Source organism: Neoarius graeffei, chromosome 23 (assembly GCF_027579695.1).
Source record: "Neoarius graeffei isolate fNeoGra1 chromosome 23, fNeoGra1.pri, whole genome shotgun sequence".
NCBI classification, from domain to species: domain Eukaryota; kingdom Metazoa; phylum Chordata; class Actinopteri; order Siluriformes; family Ariidae; genus Neoarius; species Neoarius graeffei.
In genome coordinates this window covers 52,858,320-52,883,682 of record NC_083591.1, presented here as the reverse complement: position 1 = coordinate 52,883,682, position 25,363 = coordinate 52,858,320, and the positions used below count along the sequence as shown (strand labels likewise).

Genomic DNA, 25,363 nt, shown 5'->3' with positions numbered 1-25,363 from the left:
CTTTCATTATTGTAAAAAAAAAACATCCCAAGCCTATGCGACCTTAAGTCTTTGATAGTCAGAGACCTCACACAAAGCACACGCTACTCAAACACAACGTGGAATAATTGCACCCTGCGCCACCCTTTTCCTCTCAAATCATTTCCACGCACGGACTCCAGAGCACCAATTACGCAGCTTTTTACGAGAGCTGCAGTCTTGCGAGTGTTCGCATGAGGAATCTTTTTACACAAGGAAATCCTGTTGCATTTTGCCTTTTGGAATGTACTGCTTAACATGATCGTGCATACCAAATTGTACAAACACAGGAGCAAGCTTGTGAGCTTGAGTTGACTGGGCGGTTGAGTTTACTGGCCTTGAGCATACGCTCCCAAACCCTGTGATTACAGAGCTTTTTCAGCGGCAACTGAGCCAGCTGGGCCCCTGCAATCCCAGCCCGGGTCGAACATCATTTATCCAGCGTGCCACATCAAACCATACCACGGTTAGCTAATCACCTACTACAGCCTGCAACATGGTTACGGGAAGCCAGGAGGAGATATGTGGTAGGGTTTCTGATCTAGGAGTGGAAGCCAAAATGGGAAGGTGCAGGGAGAGGGTGGAGAAACAGCCACATGAGACTAATATGGACAGAAGACAAGATCGGCCTACTGATCCTCACATGTCATTCCATTCACCACGAGTGTACTGTTTACTCAAGTGCCTTTAAATGGTTTCGCCTGGCTGACACAAAGCAGTCATTTAGACAGGTCTGGGATTCTTTGGACAGCCTGTGTTAACATTTTTGGTTAAGAAACAGGCTCAAGTTAATACTGTAGAGAAAGAAAATCTAAGTAAGACTCAAATGATTTATTTTATACGCAATGAAAGAACATAACATAATATATTATATGGACATGAATGTTTTACTGGGAAATACACCACTCGTATTTTTCATATGTGCTACATCCAGGACATGGAGAACCAAAACCATGACATAAATCAAAACTCTATATGTCACTCGTGAGGAAATCAATTAATCGTTTTGATAAATTTGGGTACTTTTTGTTTGTGAATGTGTCTATATAATAAAAAGAAAATCACACGTACGCTTAAAGATATGAAGTTTATCTTCTTGTGTTGAAAAACTTGCATTTTTCATACGAAATACATCATGGATCCGAGTGACATCCATCCATTATCTGTAGCCACTTTATCCTGTTCTACAGGGTCGCAGGCGAGCTGGAGCCTATCCCAGCTGACTACGGGCGAAAGGCGGGGTACACCCTGGACAAGTCGCCAGGTCATCACAGGGCTGACACGTAGACACAGACAACCATTCACACTCACATTCACACCTACGGTCAATTTAGAGTCACCAGTTAACCTAACCTGCATGTCTTTGGACTGTGGGGGAAACCGGAGCACCCGGAGGAAACCCACGCGGACACGGGGAGAACATGCAAACGACAAGATTGAATGGAATAACTGTTTTATTCCATCCACATTCACTGGATTTTGAGAAACAGAGTATTTTTTTTTTTAATTTTTTTGCAAATTTGATAAATAAAAACTTTATACAAAACATTCGACAAAATCATTTCTGCTTAGGCGGAATTCTGAAAACCTGCACGAATTGACTTTAGTGTTGGTTTTTTGTAGAAAGCACGGTTTTGCTGTTATGCTGAGGTATAGAGTAGTTTTAGACAATTATTTAATTCTTTCTTGGACATTTCAGTTCTGTAATTTTCAAACTTCCTTGAGTTTTTGAACCAGTCTAAAAAAAAATCAAAAAATTTTAATGCTTAAAGATAAAGAATGTAAACAAAGCGGTGAAATGACAGGAGCAATTTGTGAAAAATGCGATAATAATAATTCTTGAAAAAAAAAGATACGTTCTTAATCCTTTCATTCCGTATTTTGTTGCTTTTTTTTGTATTTTTTGGGATTTTGTTTTCGAGTAGAGTTTTCATTTCATCCTCGGTTGGTTCAGCAACATGCTCCGCCATTTTGTTTTGTTTTTCTTTACTCACAGTATATGGGCTGATATCCTAGTAGTAGAGTAGCCAATCAGAGCGCATGATTGCTCATATCCAGTGAATGTGGATAGAATAATTCCTGATATTTCACTCCGATGACATCACTCACAGTGTTTTCCTGCTGACTAGATGTGCGTTGTCAAAATGGCGAACCGGTTCAAAATTAAAATTCTTTTGATTAACTTGTGTATTTTTTTTTTGTGGATGTGTCCATATAATATAAAGAACATTACACAGTGGCGTGAAGATATTAAGTTTATCTTCTCGTGTTGAAAATATTCACTGTTCTAAGATGAACTCCATATCTTCGTGCCACTGTGTAACATCCTCTATATACAACAGCTCATGTTCGCCAATGACTTGCTGACCTTTTATTGTCATCGACGTGATACATCATATACTGTATGTATCCATTTCCATTAGTCTGTATTAGAGCCCTGCACTCCCGCGGGAGTCCCGCGGGATCCGCCGCAAAGCAGTGCAGCGCGGGACAAATTTTGAAAGCTCATTGCGGGCGCGGGCGGGACCGGAAGTGCACATATGCGCGCGCGCGGGAGCGGGAGTGCACATATGCGTGCACAGGCGGGAGCGGTGATAAGCTGCAGTCCGGCTAACTAAAAACGTGCTTGAAATAAAATTTATAAATTATTAATTTATGTCTATCATATATAATTTGCGCTGGATATTTTATTTGGCATTAATAAAAACACTTTAAGATGCCTAAATTTGCAGAGAAAGTCAGATTGCCAGATTGAGTGAGAAATGGCATCTTAAACTTGCCATTGATCACCCTAAGGGGAAATTCTTTGATCACTCTAATGACTCGCAGTTCACACCCAGCTAGCAAGAGAATCATGAGTGAATTGATTTACTTGTAGCGTTAGTCTACAACTCTAATCAGAGAGACAGGTTACACAGTGATGGTAGGCTTGACTCAATGCTATCCCAGAAATCCTTCCTGTAATATGCAAATTTGGCTGTCCAATCAGAGGCGGCCAAATTTGCATATTACAGGAAGGATTTCTGGGATAGCATTGAGTCAAGCCTACCGTCACTGTGTAACATGTCTCTCTGATTAAAGTTGTAGACTAACGCAAGCAGTAAATCAATTCACTTCTTTTACTAGCTCTGCTTTGCAATAAAAAAAAAACCATTGGTACAAAGCAAGCCCATTCACTTTTTTATGCTGATCAGAGAATTACAATGGTTTCTCATGTGATTAAAAATACGCGATTTGCGATTAAATATTTTAATCGTTTGACAGCACTAATTATTATTAGAGATAGTACATGCTGAATTCAGAAACAAGGTAAACAATAACAAATGTGAGCTGTAGATATTTATGCTCAGATCCACTCAAAGTAGGGGGCGGGGCACCATCACGCTGTGTCAAGACAAGAACGTTCCTGAGAAATAACGCGAACATCTGCATCATGCGGGATTTGCGGGCGGGAGCGGGACAAAATATGGCAGGCGTGGGTGGGAGCGGGACTGAAAATCATAATTTTTTTGTGGGCGCAGGCGGGAGCGGGACTGAAAATCATAATTCTTTCCGGGCGCGAGCGGGAGTGGGACTGCACAATGCGGGCGCGGGCGGGAGCGGGACTGAAAAATCCGACCCGCGCAGACCTCTAGTCTGTATTAATGCACTTAACTAGCTAACTAGCTCTTTATCCATTATTACATTACTAAAAAGCTACCATTTTTTAGTCTCTTCAATAAGACGAATCTGGGTCACTTTAATGAGGCTCGTGCAGTTTAGTATATTTGCATTACAATATCAACTGTGAGACAAATCTCAGCTTACAACACACATGTCTTTAATAAAATACTTATTCAGAGTACAATTAGGACTGGATTATGGAGTCATCCTTAAATACGAAGATTTGTGGATTGCAGTTTTTACATTTTTCCCCCCTTATTTCATTGCCAGCAGCGGTTAAACTGTAAAGCATGTGTTCAACTTTTGACTGGCAGCTCAAAACATTTCTGAATAGAAAGACCAACTTCTAAAAATATTCATTTCAGGATAAAGACCAAGCGTTCCTCTCTGCTGTGCAGGATTTTTTTTTCATTTACTCTTCAGGGAAAAAAAAGCTAAAAGATCACATCTTTTAACCAGACCCATATAACATTATATATATTAAAAAAAAAAAAAAAAAGATTAACCATTACACTTTGGTGTGCAATTTAATAAAATCCATTTACTAGTAAGTCTGCACAAGTTAATAGGGCAGTAAATGGAAGGATCTTAATTTTCACTACACACGCAGGAGCTCTCCTTGATGCAGATGCTGCGACAGATGCAAGGAGTTGAAAATAGATTTGGGTGAAAGACGCCACATGTGCAACTTAAATACGGCCATTCACATCCAGCTCGTTATAATTTCAAAACACCCGCCTACTCCGATGGTCACTCTTAGTTGATGTGCTTATTTTTACTCAAAACAAACATAACTAAAAAAAAATCTTTGGAGGTGAAAGGTTTTGAGTTTTTTTTTTTCTTGGGCTTGAACACCCAGCCGTCTGTCAATGTTTTGACTTCAAACATACATTTAGCAAAGTGTAGCAAACTACACTAGAAAAGCCTGCACACAAAAATGTGTCATCTACTTAGCATACTCTGTGTGTTCTGCTGCTGAACAGCTCAAGGATGTCCGAGAGGGAGAAGAAAAAGTGCAACCGCAAATATGCGCCAAGAGCCGAAAATAAATCTGTATAGTCTTTCTTAAGAGAGCTACTCATGTGACATTCAGTAACTACAAGAAGCGTGTTATGTCAGAAGATATGTTGCTTGTTTGTAATACAAAATCTAGACGTTCTAGTGCAACGAGGACAGGTGTGTGTGTGTGTGTGTGTGTGGAGTGAGATTAGTAATCATGGTGAAGAAAACAAGCCTTTTGCATCCTGTGATTAGAGATACTACTGTACCTTCAGTCCAACTCGTCCTGGAAGTCCATCATTTCCAGGTATCCCAGGCTCCCCCTACATCGAAAACATAGTTTATTTAATGTCAGTTTCCTCCTTGACCCAAAGCAAAAACATATTCTGCTTACAATTATCTTTAAAAACAGGGCTTTTATCCTAGTTTGCACATCACTGAACATTTAAAATAATAGCAGCCATAGTACAACCCTGGGTAAGCCATAGTAACCATGGTACAACCATAGTTATACCAGTGGTGAACCAGTACTATTAGAGCTGGGACTTGAGCTCAGCCAAAACATAGCCAGATGCACCAAAACAGTAACAGGGCAAAGGATTTTATAAGCGATTAGCGGCAGACTGCGCCGTTGTGTGTAGCTGTTGATGTTGATTTTAAAAGTAACTCAGTAAATTACACAGGGAAATGAATATTTAAGTCTGAGTGAAAAACACTGTAGCGAACGTGCAGCATGGAAGAAGAGTCTGGAGACAGAAATCTTAGTTTCTCGGTCGTTAGCCTGGAGCTCTCGATAGCACTGGCTTGACCGCTTTATTAGCGTTCGCTAACACTACTGATGAACGCTATACCAGCTGGAAGGTGACTTCACTGCTCTCGCTGACGGCACTGACTCACAGTTAAGCTTGCGTTGGCCTTCGAGCAGGCCGATGGTGAAAAATCTTTGGTCCCTCCTACGATAAATCAAAATCTGATTGGTTAATTCATCTGTCACTTCCTACATAAACATATACTGCCATGGCCTTATGTCCTGGCAATGAAGTCCTACCCAATGAGTGAGCAGCTCTAAACTCTTCTCAGCCTAGACACAACAAACAAACAAATCTCACTGGATAACTTGATTTTAATGTTTTCAGGACAGTAACCTTTTCATTTCCGAAGCAAATTTGATAGAAAATGAGGGCAAATTAGAATTAGAAGAGAATAATTATAATGAAATTATGAAAGAATGAAAGAAATTAAATATAACATTTAAAATGCTGATATGTTTGGGCCATTTCTGAAGGCCTGGAAGGCCCTGATGTTTCCCCTCCGAGTTATACCATTGTAGTCATGATAAAACTACAGTTAAACCAAAGTTATCATAGTAAACCCAAAGCTGAACTCTATAAACCATGGAAAAATGTCAAATGACCAAATGACACATATATAAAGACAAACACTGTGCAAAAGTCTTAGGCACCCTATTTTTTTCTATACAAACTTTGCCATAGATTTCTATTTTATGACTTCTACATTATCGTGTCAAAACATCATAAAAACATTTTAGAGTTCCAAACGTTCGGTTTTTTCCAGCACAAAATTAAATGCGACAGAAAAAAAATGTTTGCATCTGAGATCTGAGCAGCAAATTACATAAGAGATCACTTTTCAGATTAAAAAAAAAACATAATGAAGGCTAATGGGTTTTGGTGCAAAATGAAGACGTGAGTGTAACAGTCAAATGGCCCTTTTCCACTACCCTTTTTCAGCTCACTTCAGCCCGACACGGCTCGCATTTTGACTACCTCAGAGCAGCACGACTCAGCTCGCTTCAGCCCTACTCAGCACCCAAAACTCGCACGGTTTTGGAGTGGGGCTGAAGCGAGCCAAACCGAGCCGAGTGGGGCTAGGGGCGTGAGGATACACTCCCCTGTGCACTGATTGGTGAGGAGGAGTATCCTCACATGCCCACACACGCCCCACGAGCACGCTGGGATCTGTAAACACCCTAAACCCGGAAGAAGAATTACAAATTACGAGAATTTCTGAAGCCTTATGTGCCTCACCTCATCTATACGCTCTTGCCAGTATCTGTTGGCATTGTCGGTGACAACAAGCCACAGCACCAAGACCAGCAACACTAACAACTCCATGTCCTCCATGTTTATTGTTTACTATCCGGGTCGTGAGACGACCACTTAAAAGGTCACTGATGTCACTGTTTGCGCAGCCTAACGACATCACGTGACGTCCACCCACTTTCGCTAACTCCACCCAATGTGTCCACCCACTTCCAGCCAGCACGGTTCAGCGCGGTTGTAGTCGAAATGCAACTCCAACAGCCCCGCTCAGCTCGACTCAGCACGGCACGGCTCAGCCCGACTCAGCCGCGTTTGTAGTGGAAAAGCGGCAATAGTGTCCAGAAGAACTGTGGCTGGTTCTGTAAGATGCTCAGTAAAACCTACAGATCATTTCCGCATAAAACTGCACTCACTGGACCTGAGACAACTTTTTTTTTTTAAAGCAAAGGGTCGTCTCACACCAAATATTGACTTTGTTTCATTTATTACGGTTTACTGTTTATAGTATTTTTTAATGTTGAAACATTTCATTTCATTATTTCTGGTCGACAGCATTTCTTTACATGTGACTAAGTCTTTTGCACAGCACTGTATATGGGTCATTCTAGAATTCGAGGTACATTTCACGTCTCCAAGATAAACTTTCGTTATTTTCCACAAAATAAATCTTTATTGAATCAGTTTTGAACAATAATGCAAATTATGACAAACTGTCACCAATAGCAATGCTTGATCTACATTTTAGACCCAATTTATCCATAAAACATTGACTAAATGACTCCCACCCCTCCCCCCACATTACTGGCCGTCTTTGACTCCTGATTCATCCATTCAACTCGAATAAACAGGAAGTGATTCAGTCTAACAATCTGGTTTTTGGGGGCTGATTCTACTAACTGTTATAAAATCAATTGCATAGAAAGTCTATTTTCTGTATTATGTGAAATTTCAGTCATAAAAAATATATTTTTTATCCGTCCCAATGTTCTCGTCAACTCTGCTAACTCTGTTATCAAACCGCATACAATCCACAAAGACTTTTAATAATACGCATCACACCTGCACCGAGTGATGTCACTTCCTCTGACGGGAAACTTCAGAAAGGCAGTGAGGTGTGTTATGTTATGTTTCTTCTCTCATTAATTTAAACAAACTGTTGAGGATTTTACACCAACAGTAGATTAATTATTCGTCAAATCTGTTATTGTGATATTGGAGTAAATCTTTGGCTCATTTTTTAAAAAACAATAATACGATTAAAATTAAAAAAAATTCTGTTTTATACATGCCATGTGGTTAGATTAGATTAGATTAGATAAAACTTTATTGATTCCTTTGGGAGGGTTCCCTCAGGGAAATTAAGATTCCAGCAGCATCATTACAGATAAACAGAGAAAAGAAATAGAGAAAAAACTTCTAGATAAATTAAATTAAATGAAGTATTTATATATACAAATATAAAAAGAATAAGATATGGGGAAGAGAGGAAGGGGGCAGCAGGAGAGATATGTGGTAGCTAATTTGAGGTTAGCATGGGGAGTTAAGACACAAAACGGTGGAAAATGTCAACTCTGTTATCATCAGTTCTGTTAATGAATTGCCCAGTTCAACGATAACGGAGTTGACGGTGACGAAGAGAGTCAACACTTGAAATGTACCCGCAATTATAGAATGGGACGTATAGATCACAAAAACCAGCCATCCAAAAGAAGTTAATCTTTTAAAAATCTGATTTTTGAGTTCAGACCTGTGGTCCGGGTTTCCCTGGAGGTCCTACTTCCCCTTGCTGGAATGGGATTCCCTGTGAGTTAACACACTCAGATCAGTGAGAGTGGAATAACATTGTAATTGTTTGTCCGTGATATGATGTAAAATCTTACCTTGCTTGCTTCTACTCCATAATCATTCCATTTTGAAAGTCCAGGGCCCTAAATAAGGATAAAAATTGAAGGCTTATTGATTCACATGGGGCATGAAGGCTACCCCATATGGTCCAATCCTACAGAAGAGCTACTGTAGCACAAACTGCTGAAAAAGTTAATGCTGGCTAAAACAGAAAAATTGGACCACATGGGCTAGCCTTCGTGCCCCATGCGAATCAGTGAGCCTTCGACATCCATGACCCTGTCACCAGTTCACCATTGTCCTTCCTTGAACCACTTTTGGTAGGCACTAACCACTGCATACCGGGAACACCCCACAAAATGTGCCATTTTGGAGATGCTCAAACCCAGTCATCTAGCCATCATAATTTACACTTGCCCATTTTTCCTGCTTCCAACACATCAACTTCTAGAACTGACTGTTCTCTTGATGCCTTGACAGATGCCATTGTAGCAACATAATGAATATAATTCACTTTACCTATCAGTGCTTTTAATTTTATGGCTGATCAGTGTATATGCTGAGTAGCAATCAATAATCAATATCCTTTTTCAGACTGTAAATTGTTCTGGCAAATGATGATGCAAGAAAATGGAAATGGCAAGGAAATACACAACACATAGGCCACTGAAGTGGATTAAGTTGTAAGAATGCTGCTGCTACTGTTGCTAGGCAACTGGGAAATATGGAGACAGAGCATAAGCTAGCTAATGCCTAAAGCTAATGATTTATCTGACTCGCATTTAAGCTATTTAACAGTTATTCCACGAAATCGAGTCATACATGAGCAGATAGCTGATGAGACGTGTAGCACCGAGTTGGCTATAATAATAATAATAATAATAAATAATCAGTTCAATTTATATAGCGCCTTTCTCATACCCAAGGTCACTTTACAATTATAAGGAAAGGAAAAAAAAAGTCCACCAAAAGAAGGTCAGGATGTCATTCCAATGGTGTAGCAGCCACAGTCCCACCAAAAGGTGCAGGAAAACAAGTCCCGCACCACCTGCACAGCCACCGCGATGCCACCGTGGAACACCGTCCGGAACACCACGCCATGGATCCACAAAATGAGCACAGAAGCACCGCCACGCAGAGCACTGGGATGTCCCAAACTGCCTGCACAGCCGCTGTGACGCCACCGAGCAACATCGCTCGGAACACCGCGCCAAGCACAAAAGCACCGCCGCACAGAGCGCTGGATAACCCTGATGTTAAAAAGAGCAACGAGCTCAGTGCAGTCCATAGCGAGGAGCACAGGCATTACCCACGGCGGTACAAGGCCTGGAGGGAACCGACACCCAAAACCAGGTCCGGAGCTACACCACAACCGGCGGACAAAACATTCAAACAAAAACAAAAAACAAACAAACTACAAAAACACAAAAAAGAAAACAAAAAGGAAAATAAAATACAAAGCTTTGGTGAGAAGCAGCAGCCAGAATGCACGCAGTGTACTCTCAACCGGAAACGGAACCAAAAAAAAAGGCATGTACGCCATGTACGACGAGATTGAGTGGAATAACTGTTTTATTCTATCCACATTCACTGGATTTTGAGAAACAAAGCATTTTATTTGTATTTTTTGCAAATTCGATAAATAAAAACTTTATACAAAAAGTGTCTGACAAAATCATTTCTGCTTAGAATGTAAACAAACCGGCGAAATGACAGTAGCAGTGAAAAAATACAATAATAATAATTCTAGAAAAATTTTAAAAAAGATACGTTCTTACCATCAAATACTTTTATTTCATATTTTGTTGCTTTTCTGTATTTTGTTTTTGAGTAGAGTTTTTATTTCATCCTCGGTTGGTTCAGCAACACGCTCCGCCATTTTGTTTTTCTCTACTCACGGTATATGACCTGATATCCTAGTAGTAGAGTAGCCAATCAGAGCACACGATTGCTCATATCCAGTGAATGTGAATAGAATAATAAGTCTTATAAAAGACAGACACTGTAAAGGCAGATTTTCAACATTTTTACCTCCGCCAAGGAGGTTATGTTTTCGGTAGCGTTGGTTTGTTTGTTTGTCTGTTAGCAACATTACGGAAAAAGTAATGAACGGATTGCTCTGAAATTTTTTCCAGACGTGTGACTGGGCACAAGAAACAATCCGTTAAATTTTGGCAGTGATCCGGATCATCTTCTGGATCTCGGATTTTTTAAAAGGATTCTTGGTGGAGGTCTGCGCTCTCCGAGTGCTTTTCTAGTCTTCAGATGTTTTGTCAGACTTCTTACAGTAAAAAAAGGAGTAATTTTACTGGAATTACACTTCATGCCATCCTTACCACTGAATTTCTTTGGTTTCCTGCATGTTGGGAAATGTCGAAATTGTGTCACAACTTCTGCTCTTCTGATGCTGTGTCATAAATCAGAGCTTCTGAGTTTGTGAATGTCGCAAAAAACTTTATGTTCTAGTGAATATCTGATGAACTGATTTACCTGCACTTGTGAATATTTTCGAATGTTTATTCAAGTTTTCAACCAGTGTATTTGTCATTCATTGTTGAAAAAAAGTCCTCAGTCAAATAAACTTTGACACTCAAAAGTGAGCTCAACTAATTTAGTGATATCAGTTATCAAATCTCATACTTCAGCTGAATACCTATATATATATATATATATATATATATATATATATATATATATATATATATGTTTGGAATTACACTTGACTGTTTGTGAGCATGCTAATTGTTAACATGAGGGATTTTGTTTTGTGTTTTTAGTTCTTCTTTCCATGCGGCTAATGCAAAAAGAAGAACTTGACATGAACAATATGGTATGACAAAAGTTCAGTCTGGAGATCTGGACACACAGAGAATCAGCGGAATTTTTTGAAAACTAAGCTCAGCCTTACTGTCGGTCCTGGAGGGCCCGGCTGTCCTGGTGGCCCTTGGATTCCCATATCGCCCTGTGGAACATCATAATCAGTGAAATGTATGCAAATATTGATAAAGTACATAATCATCAAAGGTGGGTTCTAAATCTGTTAAAACTTGTGTGTCTTCTTAAAGGAAAAGGCAACTTTTGTACAAAACCAGGTGTGTAATAGGGGAAAAATATATACGTAATCAATTCCATTAATTATTTCCATTATATATCGAACATGAAAAAATATTTTTAACTTTGAAATCATGAATTGACACAGAGGAGCCGAAGTTGGAGGAGGCAGCCATTTTGAGATTGTGGGCAACTATAAACCAATCAGAATCTTTCGTTAATGTGCCTCCCTCTGATCTGTGACGTCACTGGGCCCATGAAAACAATGTTTACAGACAGATCACTGTGATGACAGTAGGAGTCCCGGCGGGTGGCTTGTATTCGATTCGTTTATATCCCGACCTTGTCAGCTGTCAGATTTATGTTCATGGACCCGGTAAGCTGGTAAATAATATTTATTTATTTTTTTCTTTACCAAATTCTAACAGAAAACGAGAGCGCCCGAAAGGGAAAACCGAGCCGAGCCGCTTCACGCATGCGCAGTAGGCTTGGTAGGACAAATCCAAATAGGAGTCATTCAGGATTCAGCCATGTTTTTGCTCCGTGTTTTTACTCAACCAAAGTTCTACAGTATTATGAGCTTTAAGTTGCATAAATAAAACCATTTGGTGAAACTTTGAAGAAGCGATTGTACTGGTTTTTTACCTTATTACCATGAAGCACTGAAGAGTTCTTTTCAGTGGTGGGCCGCATGACGTCACGCAGTAGATCAATATGGCGGAACGCATCTTCGCTGAGCTCAGCGCAAGCCCATATTATTAAAAGTTAAAAGATACTGTTATGCGGTCTGTTCTTTCTCTATAAATTCCATGATCGATTACTTTATATATTTATCTATCTATTTGTGGTGATTTTGTACAAAAGTTGCCTTTTCCTTTAATATAGGTACACTGCTACTGTAAATAAAAGCTGGAACATGGCTAATGTGGGCAGCTTGGGCTAACTTTAAAGACTGATTATATGACTTACTTTGGCACCAGCCAGCCCTCTCTCCCCCTTTTGTCCTGGTTGACCTGCTTCGCCCTGGAAATGGAGAAGGGACATTAAAGCATTAAAGGGAAAAAATAAAAATGAAGGCTCATTATAAATAAAAGCTAACAGACACCATACAGTTCTTTATTATATCTACAGTATTAGCTTTCTTTCATACATTATATCAGTGTTAGCTGATTTTTTTTTTTTTTTTGGCATTTTTAAAGCCTTGAAATGTCTTAAAATGAATGATCTTTTTTTAGATTACATCACTCACTTTCTCACCGTCTCTTCCAGGCTGCCCAGGTGGACCCCTCTCTCCCTGCTTTCCCTGAACACACACAGAGAGACCATGTGATGCAGATCGAAACGTTATTTAATTTAATATTACACTGCTAAAATAAAATGATGGTCCACTTTACATCGATCAGCCATAGCATTAAAACCACTGACAGGTGAAGGGAATAATATTGATGATCTCATTACAATGGCACCTGTCAAGGGGTGGGATATATTAGACAGCAAGGTAACAGTCAGTTCTTGAAGTTGATGTGTTGGAAGCAGGAAAAATGAGCAAGTGTAGTGTAAGGATCTGAGCGACTTTGACAAAACTGTGATGGCTAGATGACTGGGTCTGAGCATCTCCAAAATGGCACATCTTGTGGGGTGTTCCCAGTATGCAGTGGTTAGTACCTACCAAACGTGGTCCAAGGAAAGCTAAAACAGAAAGGTGTCAGCATTAACTTTTTCAGCAGTTTGCGCTATAGTAACTCTTCTTTAGGATTGGACCATATGAGCTAGCCTTCGTGCCCCATGCTAATCAATGAGCCTTTGATACCCATGACCCTGTCACCGGTTCACTGGTTGTCCTTTGGATCCTTGGACCACTTTTGGTAGGTACTAACCACTGCATACCGGGAACTTACTTAAGCCTACTGCCCCTCCTGGGGCATAGGCCACCAACGAGAGATCTCCAAGCATCCCGGTCTTGGGCTTTTCGCTCCAGCTGGCTCCAGGTGTACCCCATTCTTTTGGTGTCAACATCAAGATCTTGACGCCACGTGTTTCTGGACTGTCCTCTGTTTCCTGCATACCGGGAACACTCCACAAGATGTACCATTTTGGAGATGCTCAGACCCAGTCATCTAGCCATCATAATTTTGTCAAAGTCGCTCAGATCCTTACACTATGCTTGCCCATTTTTCCTGCTTCCAACACATCAACTTCAGGAACTGACTGTTCTTTTGCTGCCTAATATATCCCACCCCTTGACAGGTGCCAGTGTAATGAGCATATCGATGTTATTCTCTTCACCTGTCAGTGGTCAGAATGTTATGGCTGATTGGTGTATATATACTATTACAACAAGAGATTACATTTTTTGAGTATTTTTATTTTGACTGGCTCGAGTCATTTGAGTCAAATCAGTTAACTAGTCTGTTCAGCAACAAACAGATTGAATAATGTAAACTAGCTAATAATCGTTGCTATTGTCTCATCTCATCTCATTATCTCTAGCCGCTTTATCCTGTTCTACAGGGTCGCAGGCAAGCTGGAGCCTATCCCAGCTGACTACGGGTGAAAGGCGGGGTACACCCTGGACAAGTCGCCAGGTCATCACAGGGCTGACACATAGACACAGACAACCATTCACACTTACGGTCAATTTAGAGCCACCGATTAGTCTAACTTGCATGTCTTTGGACTGTGGGGGAAACCAGAGCACCCGGAGGAAACCCACGCGGACACGGGGAGAACATGCAAACTCCGCACAGAAAGGCCCTCGTCAGCCACGGGGCTTGAACCCGGACCTTCTTGCTGTGAGGCAACGGCGCTAACCACTACACCACCGTGCCGCCCCTCGTTGCTATTGTATTACATTTTATTTTATAAGATACTTGTATGTCTGTGTTATTAAGAGAGATACTTATCCTAACTCAGCCTACGAATAAAACATTGCTAAAACATTTCCAGCTTGCACTAAAAGATCTGGAAAAGGATTCACTGAATCAAAATGACTAAAATGATTCACTGATTCGGGAAGGACGTACATGAAACTGAAAATATGACACACATTTCCTGGATAAACACAGTATAATAGAAACCTATGTAAGATCTCTGTTTGACAATCATGAAGTCGGCTATGGATTTTTATGGAAATGGCTTCCATGCTTCAATTATTTTTGTTTGCAATTGCGAAGCCTGAACAAAAGGAATGACTCATGCATGGCAGTGACTGACACAGATTTGTTCACTTTAGTGACTTGCTCAAAAAAGACCGAAACATTCCTAGCTACTACAGAAAGTGATAAACGTGATATAAATGAGCCACTCACAGGTTTTCCGTCTGGGCCAGGAGGTCCCTCTCGACCCTTCTCTCCCCTGAAGCCCTGTGTTTAGCGCAAAGTTCAAATCAGATCAGATTTTCTAAACTATACAATGATTAAGACCAGAACTACATCACTGCATGAACTATGAATTTATTAATCTATCTATTCAGATGTCCACCCTTTAATTATTGACTAACCATGGGTCCAGGTAGGCCTGGTGGGCCAGGTTTACCACTGGGGCAATCACAGCCCTCAACAGGACGAGAACGATCAGTTGGACACTAAAAAAGTGGTGACATTAATTTAAAAAAAAAATCAAAATACTCCTTATAATAATACATTCATATATACGTTGCCTGAAGACTCACCCTGTCATCCTGCTGTGAAAAGAAATAAGGAGAAATTAGAAAGCGAAGGAAATTGTAGGTGCCAAACTCTGTAGGTGCCAAACTCTGTAGGTAAACAGTGAGCATGGTCTTACCACGGAGTAGATCTCACATGCTGTCTCACGCTCGCTCTGCAGAGGGTCACAGTAGAGCCGCAGCTTCTGCAAGATGATCTAAACAGGAGATATGGAAGGAAGGAAGGAAGGAAGAAAGAAAGAAAGAAAGAAAGAAAGAAAGAAAGAAAGAAAGAAAGAAAGAAAGAAAGAAAGAAAGAAAGAAAGAAAGAAAGAAAGAAAGAAAGAAAGAAAGAAAGAAAGAAAGAAAGAAAGAAAGAAAGAAAGAAAGAAAGAAAGAACAACTTTATTCATCACACACTTGTGAAATTTCCTCTCTGCATTTAACCCATCTGAAGCAGTGAACACACACATACACACACACACACACACGTGAGTAATGAGCACACTCGCTCGAGGGCACCTCAGCCCAAGGCCGTCCCATATTAACCTAACCTGCATGTCTTTGGATTGTGGGGGAAACCGGAGCACCCGGAGGAAACCCACGCAGACACGGGGAGAACATGCAAACTCCACACAGAAAGGCCCTTGCCGGCCACTGGGTTCAAACCCAGAACCTTCTTGCTGTGAGGTGACCGTGCTAACCACTACACCACCATGCTGCCCAGGATACAGGAAAGCTTAGCTTAGCTTAAAGGCTAATGGGCCTAACAAGCAATGAAAGCAGGGCATGAAAATACAAGCTGATATCGATTGACTTGACTACTGTTTTGGTGGTTTTGATTAAAGCAGGGGATCTGATCTCTTGGCCTGGGGACCATTTGACCTACAGCAACTAATTATTAAGCCCTTAAGCAATAAGAAACATGTTCCCACATGGCAGAGAGTCCCTAGGACTGGAGTTGAGAACCCCTGGTTTAAACCTATAAAAAGTCCAAGTCTAAAGTCCTTCCTGCACCATGTCCTGGTCTTCCCAGGCAGTCTCCCATCCCAGTACTAACCAGGCCGTTAAGGCATACTGGGTGGTGCTGATCTCCATAGCCCTCAGCCTCTTGCCTATATAGCTAGGGTTACAGTGGGGGGCTGGTCCTCTGGAAACCGTGAGAGTTTGACTCCCCATTCACATTTGTATTGCAGCATGCCTTGCCAGACGGCAGTAGGTACCATTTTTATGATGGTCTTTGGTATGACCCGACCGCAAGTAGTACTCGCAATCTCCCAATCAAGAGGCGGACACGCTAACCACTAGGCCGACTCGTGGTGGTTTAAACCTATAGCATATTATTAATTAGGGACTACCCAAATGAATCACGTGAGTTGGCCTAGTGGTTAGCGTGTCCGCCTCTTGACTGGGAGATTACGGGTCCTACTCGTGGTCAGGTCACACCAAAGACCATCATAAAAATGTTACCTACTGCCATCTGGCAAGACATGCCACAATACAGATGCAAGTGAGGAGTCAAACTCTCATGGTTACCAGAAGATTGGCCCCCACTGTAACCCTAGCTATATAATAGGTGAGAGGCCGAGGGCAAGAGAAATGGAGATGGGCGCTGCCAAATGTGCCTTAAGAGCCTGGGAGGACCAGGTCCTGGCACAGGATGGACTTTGACCCAAATGAATGTGGAGGAAAAAAAAAATCAGTTGATCCTTAACTAATCGTAAGGTTAGTGTATAGAGATTTGTGAAACCACCTACTGGCACAGTGGTTTCTATGTTGACTTTTCTGGCCACTTGTATCTTCCCGTTGATGTAGATGGGGACAACTTCGTCCAAGAGCTGCTCCTCAACATATGCATCATCCACAAAACAGGTGATGCGTTTTGGCCTCACCAACAACTTCAGCTGGTGCCAGTCTGTGTCAAAGAGCCTCTTCAGTGGATAAAATACAACAGTGAGTTGAGTTACAGACCAGGTCACATAAAACAGGTGCTCGGATGTTTTTATGAAATCTGACAGACCTTAATGCCTCGGTCATTAAATATGACAGTCTGCTCTTTCTTCATTGTGCTGGAACTGGTAAATATGACCGACTTGTCCAGGCCATTCAAGGTCACTGCGACTTGCCTGACACCTTCTTCAGACAATACCCTCCAGAGATCAAACTTCATGCGGTGGACTGGGTTCTTCACCCGCAGAGTGGCCACAAACACATATGAAGGAGGCAGACCTTCTGGAAAGATTTCTCTGTGAAATAATTAGATGCATCAAATATGAAGGTCAACATCAATTTTGAGTCAATATGGCTCAGTAGGTTAATCTGCTTTAACCATACGTAGACACTTCTACAAGTCAAGCATGCTGGCAAGCAAGTATACCTGGTGCTATGAGTAAGGTTCAAGCGAGGGGTCAGGAGGTAAGCACTTTCTGATATGAGAGATCCCTGGACCTTTTTCGCCATTACTTCAATCCCCATCATGCTTATCAGGTCAAAGCCCTTCTGTTCATTGACAGTACCTGGGATCCTCACAGGACACACCGACTCTGGGAATGAAACAAATGAAATTAGTTTCTTCACAGTTCTCTGGTAGCTTGGAAGAAGAAGGCTGTTCTTTGCATATCTCAGCAAGGTGATGTCAGAGCACAGGGTCAGCTAAGATAGGGCTCCTCTGGAGCAGCTAGGGTTTAAGGGTCTGACAGTTGCAACTTTGCAACACTGGGATTTGAACTCCTGACATTCTGCAAATTAACTCAGAACCTTAACCCCTGAGCCATCACTGCCCCTGCATTTGATGCAACTGACCTAAAACAGGTTCTCAATCCAGTCTTCAAGGACTCCCAGTCAGACTAGGTTTTTGTTCCATTCAAGTTCTTAATCAGAGAAACCAAAAATCTGAAAGCCCTTGAATTCCTAGTTCAGGTACATGAGGAGCTAGAATAAAACAAAATCTGGGCTGGAAAACTGTCCCAGAAGAATGAATTGAAAACCCCTGACTTGAAAAAAGTATTAAAATACTATAATTTAAGATGAATTAACTTCACTGTGCTGTTAAAGCCATTAAGGTAATTGTTGCACTGCATGAATACGTGTGTCAATATAAGAGGACACAAAATAAAAATCATACATCATCAGTCTTTCATCATCCTCTCTGTCCAAACACACATCCCTAAACAGTGTTTGAGGAGGGTACCATCATTTCCAAATCATCCTCAACAGCTCATCCTGACGATTAGATGGTGTCAGGCCTCAGTAACCCTTGAAGCCAGAAACAACCCAATGGTTGGCCGTCTGTCTCAGAAATGACCCAGTGGAGCTTGACTCACCCTCACAGAGTTTCTGCTCCATCACTTCCCTTATATTCCCAATGGAGGTGTAGTCCTCCACATGCAGTACGTAAGTGGAAGAAGGCTTGTTGGCCATGGACACCAGCTCAGCATTGGTGATCTCATCCCCGATGCCCACAGCAAACAGGACAATGTTCTGTGCTTTGGCCTCCATCGCTGGATCCACCACATCATCTTGTGACCGGCCATCTGTCAGAACCACAGCAATGCGGTTTCTGATGGTTTTCATGGTGTAGTTTAGTGAAGAGAACACATGGTCTATGGTGAATTTAATGGCACGGCCTGTCTGGGTTTTGCCACCAAGGTAGGAGATTGCAGCAATGTCCCTCAGAAGAGTCGGAGTGTCTTGATGCTTCCCAAGAGGGATCTCCAGACGTGGCGTATCACTGTACTGGACCACAGCTACTTGAGTGTGTCTGGAGCTCACATCAAAGCCACTGGTGATATTGATGAGCCAGCGCTTGGCTGTGTTGAAGTCTGCAATCCCAAGACTTGACGAGCCATCGATGACATACACCAAGTCATTGGATGTAGTGCTACAACCTGCAAGTCCAGGAAAACCTTTGTCCACAGGTGTGTATGTACAAATGGGATAAATTTCCAAATAATTCAAGCAAAGCATACTCTCAAGTCACATACCAATAGTGCAAAAAACTTAGAGAATTTCACCAAAAGCAAACATAACAGTAACGTGGACATCACTATAGTGGTTGGTAAGATCTTGGTAATTACAAGAAAATGGAGCAAAGGAAAGGCAATATTGTAACAAACCAGCTTGACTGTCCTCCTGATCATGTCCTTTGGTGTGGGTCAGGAATAGACAGACAATTAATGATCCCAAATAACATTTCCTCATTATAGGTCAATGGGGCATCAAAACTGGATCTGGCAAAAGGGAAGAATTCCTGTATGGAAAACAAGAGACATGAGTCCTGGACTGGTATTACCTCCAAAGATCAGTCTGCAAAAATGAAACAATCTGGAAGTGCAAATTGAGAGAAATCCCTACATTTAAAATAGTAATGCAGATGTTATGTGGTATCTCAGGCAGCCCCAGACAGACAGCCCCTAATTTTGCTCTCTCCAGGAGCTCAGTACACCTGCACCAGGTAGTCAGTGTTCTTGATTGCTTGGTTTATGTATGCTAGAAGCTGGGAGAGGACAAAAATATGGACTCTTTGAAGTGTTCCCATGTTGCTAACTCATCATTACTCTTATGGACCCTTCAGAAGCAACTGCACCTTTTCTGAGATAAATTAAGCTTAGTAGTAGACACTTGTTACTCACCTCTTGTTAGGACTCTGAGATCACTGCAACTTTCCGGAAGAGAAACTAAAAAATTGGACCAGCTGTGCTCATCATGAATACAAGTCACTGTGCAGATGTGCAGTGGGATGGAAGGAGGGATGCAGGAGAGTGTTTATAGCTATACAGACAGTGACGTACAACCTCAGCACTCTGAATGAGAGGGTGAGAGGGCTCAAAGAAAGACAGAGAGAGAGCAAGAGAGAGGGAGGAAGGGAGGAGTATATGTTCAGCCCCTCCACAAAAACCACCTTCAAAAAAAATCTACATGGCTACACGCTTTCAAGACACAAATAGTACAACCAATACGGCCTACTGTCAACCGTTTAATTATTTGCTGCAGCCTATTAAGATTAGTGCTGACTTAGGACATACTTTTACTCTTCAGACAAGGACAATGCTCTTGTTCTTCTCCAGACAGGTAGTTGGATTTTGGGCAACAAAATATTTACCCAAGTTTAGGCTAAATACATTAACACAGATGTCGTCTACTTACATTTATTCAAGGTAAGCGTTAAAGTGTAATAACCGCTGCCATGCTCTCAGCCAGCAGCGTTCTGAATGAAAAGGTATGTTTACAGGATAAGGTTCAGACAGGATGGATTTGGATAAAACAGTCAGCGTAAACCACAAACAGGAGAAGAGGTGGGCTTCTCAAACTGTGAAGTGCTATTTCAAACCATCCTCTGTGTTTATTTACTCATCCACAGCCTTAGACTCAAATCCTCTGTTCAAATGGTTATATTAGCATAGCTATTTTGAATCAAAGGTGGGCTTACTGGTGGCATAACCAAACTTTAGAATGTTCAGGTTCAAACCCGAGACAGATGGAGACAAGTCTTTTGAGGCAAAGGTTCTCATAGTGGTGTCTAGGGACAGCAGGGGGTCTGAGATTTTTCATTTTTGTTACAGTGGTGTAAATTGCAACCCACAGAGTTATGTTTATTGAGGTCGTTTTATATATAGTTATTCTCTAGTTTGATTGGATTTAAACCAAACCCTCACTGAAAAACAAGTCGGCCTATGACTAATGTCAACATGAATCTAATGACAATTTTAACTAGATAGAGACTGCGACTAATGTCACAGTAATTTGTACTAGCTGAGCTTTGTCAATTGATGGTCAAACAAAAGTTGCACCCTGCCGCCCTGAATAAAATAAGAAAAAAAGATTGAAAAAAATCATAAAAATTGACAGAGTTATAAATGATTGAAAAAAGCCTGTTTTTCATGGATCATTCCGGTTCAGTGATCCAGATCAGCACCAAAAGTCACAGCAACGTAATTCAGCCCAGAAGGATTCTTCATGTGAAATTTAGTGATGATTGGTTGAAAACCGAGGGAGAAATAGCCTCCTAAAAATGTTAGGATAATAATAATAACAACAACAACGATAGATACTGTGACTATAGTCACAGTAATTTGCGTTAGCTCTTACAAACCAGGATGTCTGGTCATCTTACCCGACAGATCCAGAATGGTAAGAGATAGAGAATGACGTTAGTGAGGAAACTGAAAACTGAGGGAGAAATGGCATCCTAAAAAACATTAGGATGATAATAATAATAATAATAAAGTAGAAAGATCCTGAGTGAGAGAAACAATTTGTGCCAGCAGTGCTTGTGCAAATTAATAAAAATGCCAGGAATACAACTATCATAAAATAAATTACATTTAAGGGAAAAACCTTGACAGCATCAAGAAATCTTCAAAATATTATTTTAATGTGTACATTTATATAATTTTGGCAAATATTTGAACAGTTGATTTGATGCCCGAGTCCATGCTTCAATCCTGAGCTCAGGTTCTGGTATTTTTATTTTATTTTATTTTTTAGGTGCCATGGTCACATGGGTTTCCTCTGGGTTCCTGGGTTACTTCTCATCTCATCTCATCTCATTATCTCTAGCCGCTTTATCCTTCTACAGGGTCGCAGGCAAGCTGGAGCCTATCCCAGCTGACTACGGGCGAAAGGCGGGGTACACCCTGGACAAGTCGCCAGGTCATCACAGGGCTGACACATAGACACAGACAACCATTCACACTCACATTCACACCTACGGTCAATTTAGAGTCACCAGTTAACCTAACCTGCATGTCTTTGGACTGTGGGGGAAACCGGAGCACCCGGAGGAAACCCACGCGGACACGGGGAGAACATGCAAACTCCACACAGAAAGGCCCTCGCCGGCCCCGGGGCTCGAACCCAGGACCTTCTTGCTGTGAGGCGACAGCGCTAACCACTACACCACCGTGCCGCCCCCTGGGTTACTTCCATCCCATAAAACATGCTAGATGGACTGTCTATGCTACATCACTTCTCACAGCCAGTGTTCTACTTGGAACCTTTTCCAAAAGGAAAATCCTCCATTTTCGAGGGCACTCGCTATAAATCTTTGAAGGGTTTCCATCTTTTGGATGCTAGCCTAATAAGGGAAGCCATGGCCTAATGATTAGAGAAGCGGTTTTAGGACCAAAAGGTTGCGGTGTTGATTCCCTGGACCAACAGGAATGGCTGAAGTGCCCTTGAGTAAGGCAACTAACCCCCAACCGCTCCTCAGGGTATGTCGCTCTGGATAACAGCATCTGCTACAGTGAATGTGAGGATGCCAAATATCTCTGAATGGAGGTTACTACTTACTGTAACTACATCTTAATGAAGACATGAGATATATTTTTTGTAAACATTTATTAGAACAGCAACTTCAAGGAGAAAAGCAACAAATCTGTACATCTGAAACCACAATGCAGAAATCTCAGATTGCACTTCTGCAGTATTCAGTCAATGCAGGTTAGGGGATGTCCAGTATTCATAATGCAAGCTGCAGTTCTGTAGTTTGCAGGTGTGATTTTAGACACAAGAAATATAATACTGAATGCTTACAATAATTTAACAAATTTAATCAAGAAATTATTAAATGTTTACAAAGACCAACGAGGAACAAAAAATGTAAAGAAAAAGGCATTTTTCCTCTCTCTCTCTCTCTCTCTCCGAAATGTACAGGACAGAACCAGCTGTTTAAAATGGTCAAGCTAACTTTAGTTTAGCATTCAAAGTTGGTTTTAAGACAAAAATGTTAAAAGTTGAGCATCAACACCACAAAAAGGTCACAACCTCGACAGCTGGCCTGATTATTAACTTTATTAAATATGCTTTTCTTCAAAATCACTGAACCTAAGTTACACATTCCCAACTATAATCCTGGACATCATCCTGTCTGGGACATTTTTTAGCTTTCTTGCTCCAACACATACAATTCACAAGATCAAGGAGAAAAAAAAAAAAAATCAGGAAGTACGTGTGAATAAACAGTCAGCTGTGAGGCTCAGATAAATAGCGTGTCCAACCCACAGTCCTGACTAACTGCCTGGTTTAAAATAGGTTATTAAAAAAAAAAAAGGTTTGTTTATGTTTCATTTTGGGAAATTAAATAAAAATGAATGAACCCATATTCCAGTTTAGGCCACAGCCACGTCTGGGTTAAATCCCAATACAGATACGGATATAAACCTATAGAGTACTAAACAAACACAGATATAGATCGTGGCATTGCGTTATGATGTTAATAACACGAGGAAGCCATGGCCTAATGGTTAGAGAAGCAGCTTAGGGACCAAAAGGTTGTTGGTTTGATTCCCTGGACCAGCAGGAATGGCTGAAGTGCCCTTGAGCAAGGCACCTAACCCCCAACTGCTCATCAGGCTGCTCTGGGTATGCTGGACGTTGCTCTGGATAAGAGCATCTGCTAAAATGCCATTAATGTCTCATCTCATCTCATTATCTCTAGCCGCTTTATCCTGTTCTACAGGGTCGCAGGCAAGCTGGAGCCTATCCCAGCTGACTACGGGTGAAAGGCGGGGTACACCCTGGACAAGTCGCCAGGTCATCACAGGGCTGACACATAGACACAGACAACCATTCACACTCACATTCACACCTACGGTCAATTTAGAGCCACCAGTTAACCTAACCTGCATGTCTTTGGACTGTGGGGGAAACCGGAGCACCCGGAGGAAACCCACGCGGACACGGGGAGAACATGCAAACTCCGCACAGAAAGGCCCTCACCGGCCACGGGGCTCAAACCCGGACCTTCTTGCTGTGAGGCGACAGCGCTAACCACTACACCACCGTGCCGCCCTGCCATTAATGTAATGTGATGAATTAACCAGAGGATAAACTAACTTAATTTTCAGTGTTATTAGGAGGTCCTGAGGTTATATGGTGTTAGAGATCACAGATATCATGAAAATGTGATTAATATACGGTACATTTTCAATAATTTGGCAACCAAACATCAATTGATTATTAAACTAAATCAGCTAATGATCTGCACTTCCTGAGCTGAAGTAGGCGTGGTCGAGCGGGGAGGGGGAGAACCCCACAATAACAGGAGGTTCTCCAGAACCAGAACAGGGAACCTGTGAATTAGGAGAAAGAGCTGTTTCCGTCTTTAACGCGATTCTCCACTAGAGGGCGATATTTAGAGACAGATTTCAAGACCAGCTGTGATGCCACGTCGCCCCCTAGCGGACAAAATTGGTGTCAATTTGACACGATGGATTCCATTAGATAACAAGGTAACACATGGTGTTATAGGCTACTGTAAAACTTTCTATAACTGGGACACGATCCACACAGGAATAAAACAGCCAGTAACCAACTAATGATCTGTGCGTGTAAACCAAATCAAACAGGAATCATCGGCTTCCACGTTAACAACGCCTGGTTCCCAGATTCGACTAGACCGCCCTGTGATATAAAAGGCTTTATAAACTTGATAAAATAAAATATATCTATGATCTCATCATAGTCCAAAGAGTCCGTCAAGTCTTTTTCGAAAGACAGGAGGCTCAGAGGATTCAGCTGCGCTGTCAGCATTGTACTCCGACTCGAAGTCTTGATTTTATTTACGCTTGAACAAATTCTGTCCTCTGTGCAAGCTGTGATTGGTAGAGTCAGCAGGATTCGAATCAAGAGGTGCACATTTGGGAAGCATTCCTCACTGCAAGTGTCAAAAAGCTGTATTAGGGGAAAAAACGGACCTGCTGACAACGTTTGGCGTAACATTTGAGAAAACGCGAACAATTCGGCATCGGAGACTTCGACGCTGTAGGATGTGCAGACGGGATGGATGTTTTCCGCCAGGTTGCTTTGGTCTTTAGTGCAGAGTGTGTCTGCGGCTTTCATAGCGCAGTAGGAGTCCCGGTGAAACCTGCTGTCGAGTTCGTTTATCTGGGAGTCAAGAATCTGATACCACAGGGTACGCAGGTCATCAGCGCAGCGCACTCTTGTGGATTTCTTCAAGGATGTTGCTGATACGGCCGAATTGTCCCGACTCGGGAGTTTTCGTTTCCTGGAAAATGAAACGTCCCAGTTTTCAATCTCATTTTTCTCTGTTAGCTCATTGAATGCTGTCAAGATTTGATCG

The 25,363-nt window shown here is 41.6% G+C and overlaps 1 protein-coding gene across 1 annotated transcript in view; it reads right to left on the bottom strand.

The window, feature by feature from the left end:
- si:ch211-106n13.3 (vWFA and Collagen domain-containing protein) overlaps positions 1-19,500 on the bottom strand; it is a 72,440-nt gene extending 52,940 nt beyond the window's left edge. Inside the window, 15 exon segments of the mRNA XM_060906401.1 lie at positions 4,950-5,003; positions 8,491-8,544; positions 8,624-8,671; positions 11,497-11,550; positions 12,609-12,662; positions 12,889-12,942; positions 14,948-15,001; positions 15,139-15,222; positions 15,310-15,321; positions 15,423-15,500; positions 17,040-17,213; positions 17,303-17,528; positions 17,660-17,825; positions 18,606-19,169; positions 19,398-19,500. Of these exon segments, the coding sequence (XP_060762384.1) occupies positions 4,950-5,003; positions 8,491-8,544; positions 8,624-8,671; positions 11,497-11,550; positions 12,609-12,662; positions 12,889-12,942; positions 14,948-15,001; positions 15,139-15,222; positions 15,310-15,321; positions 15,423-15,500; positions 17,040-17,213; positions 17,303-17,528; positions 17,660-17,825; positions 18,606-19,169; positions 19,398-19,500 (1,779 nt within the window).
- Positions 19,501-25,363: the final 5,863 nt, after the last annotated feature.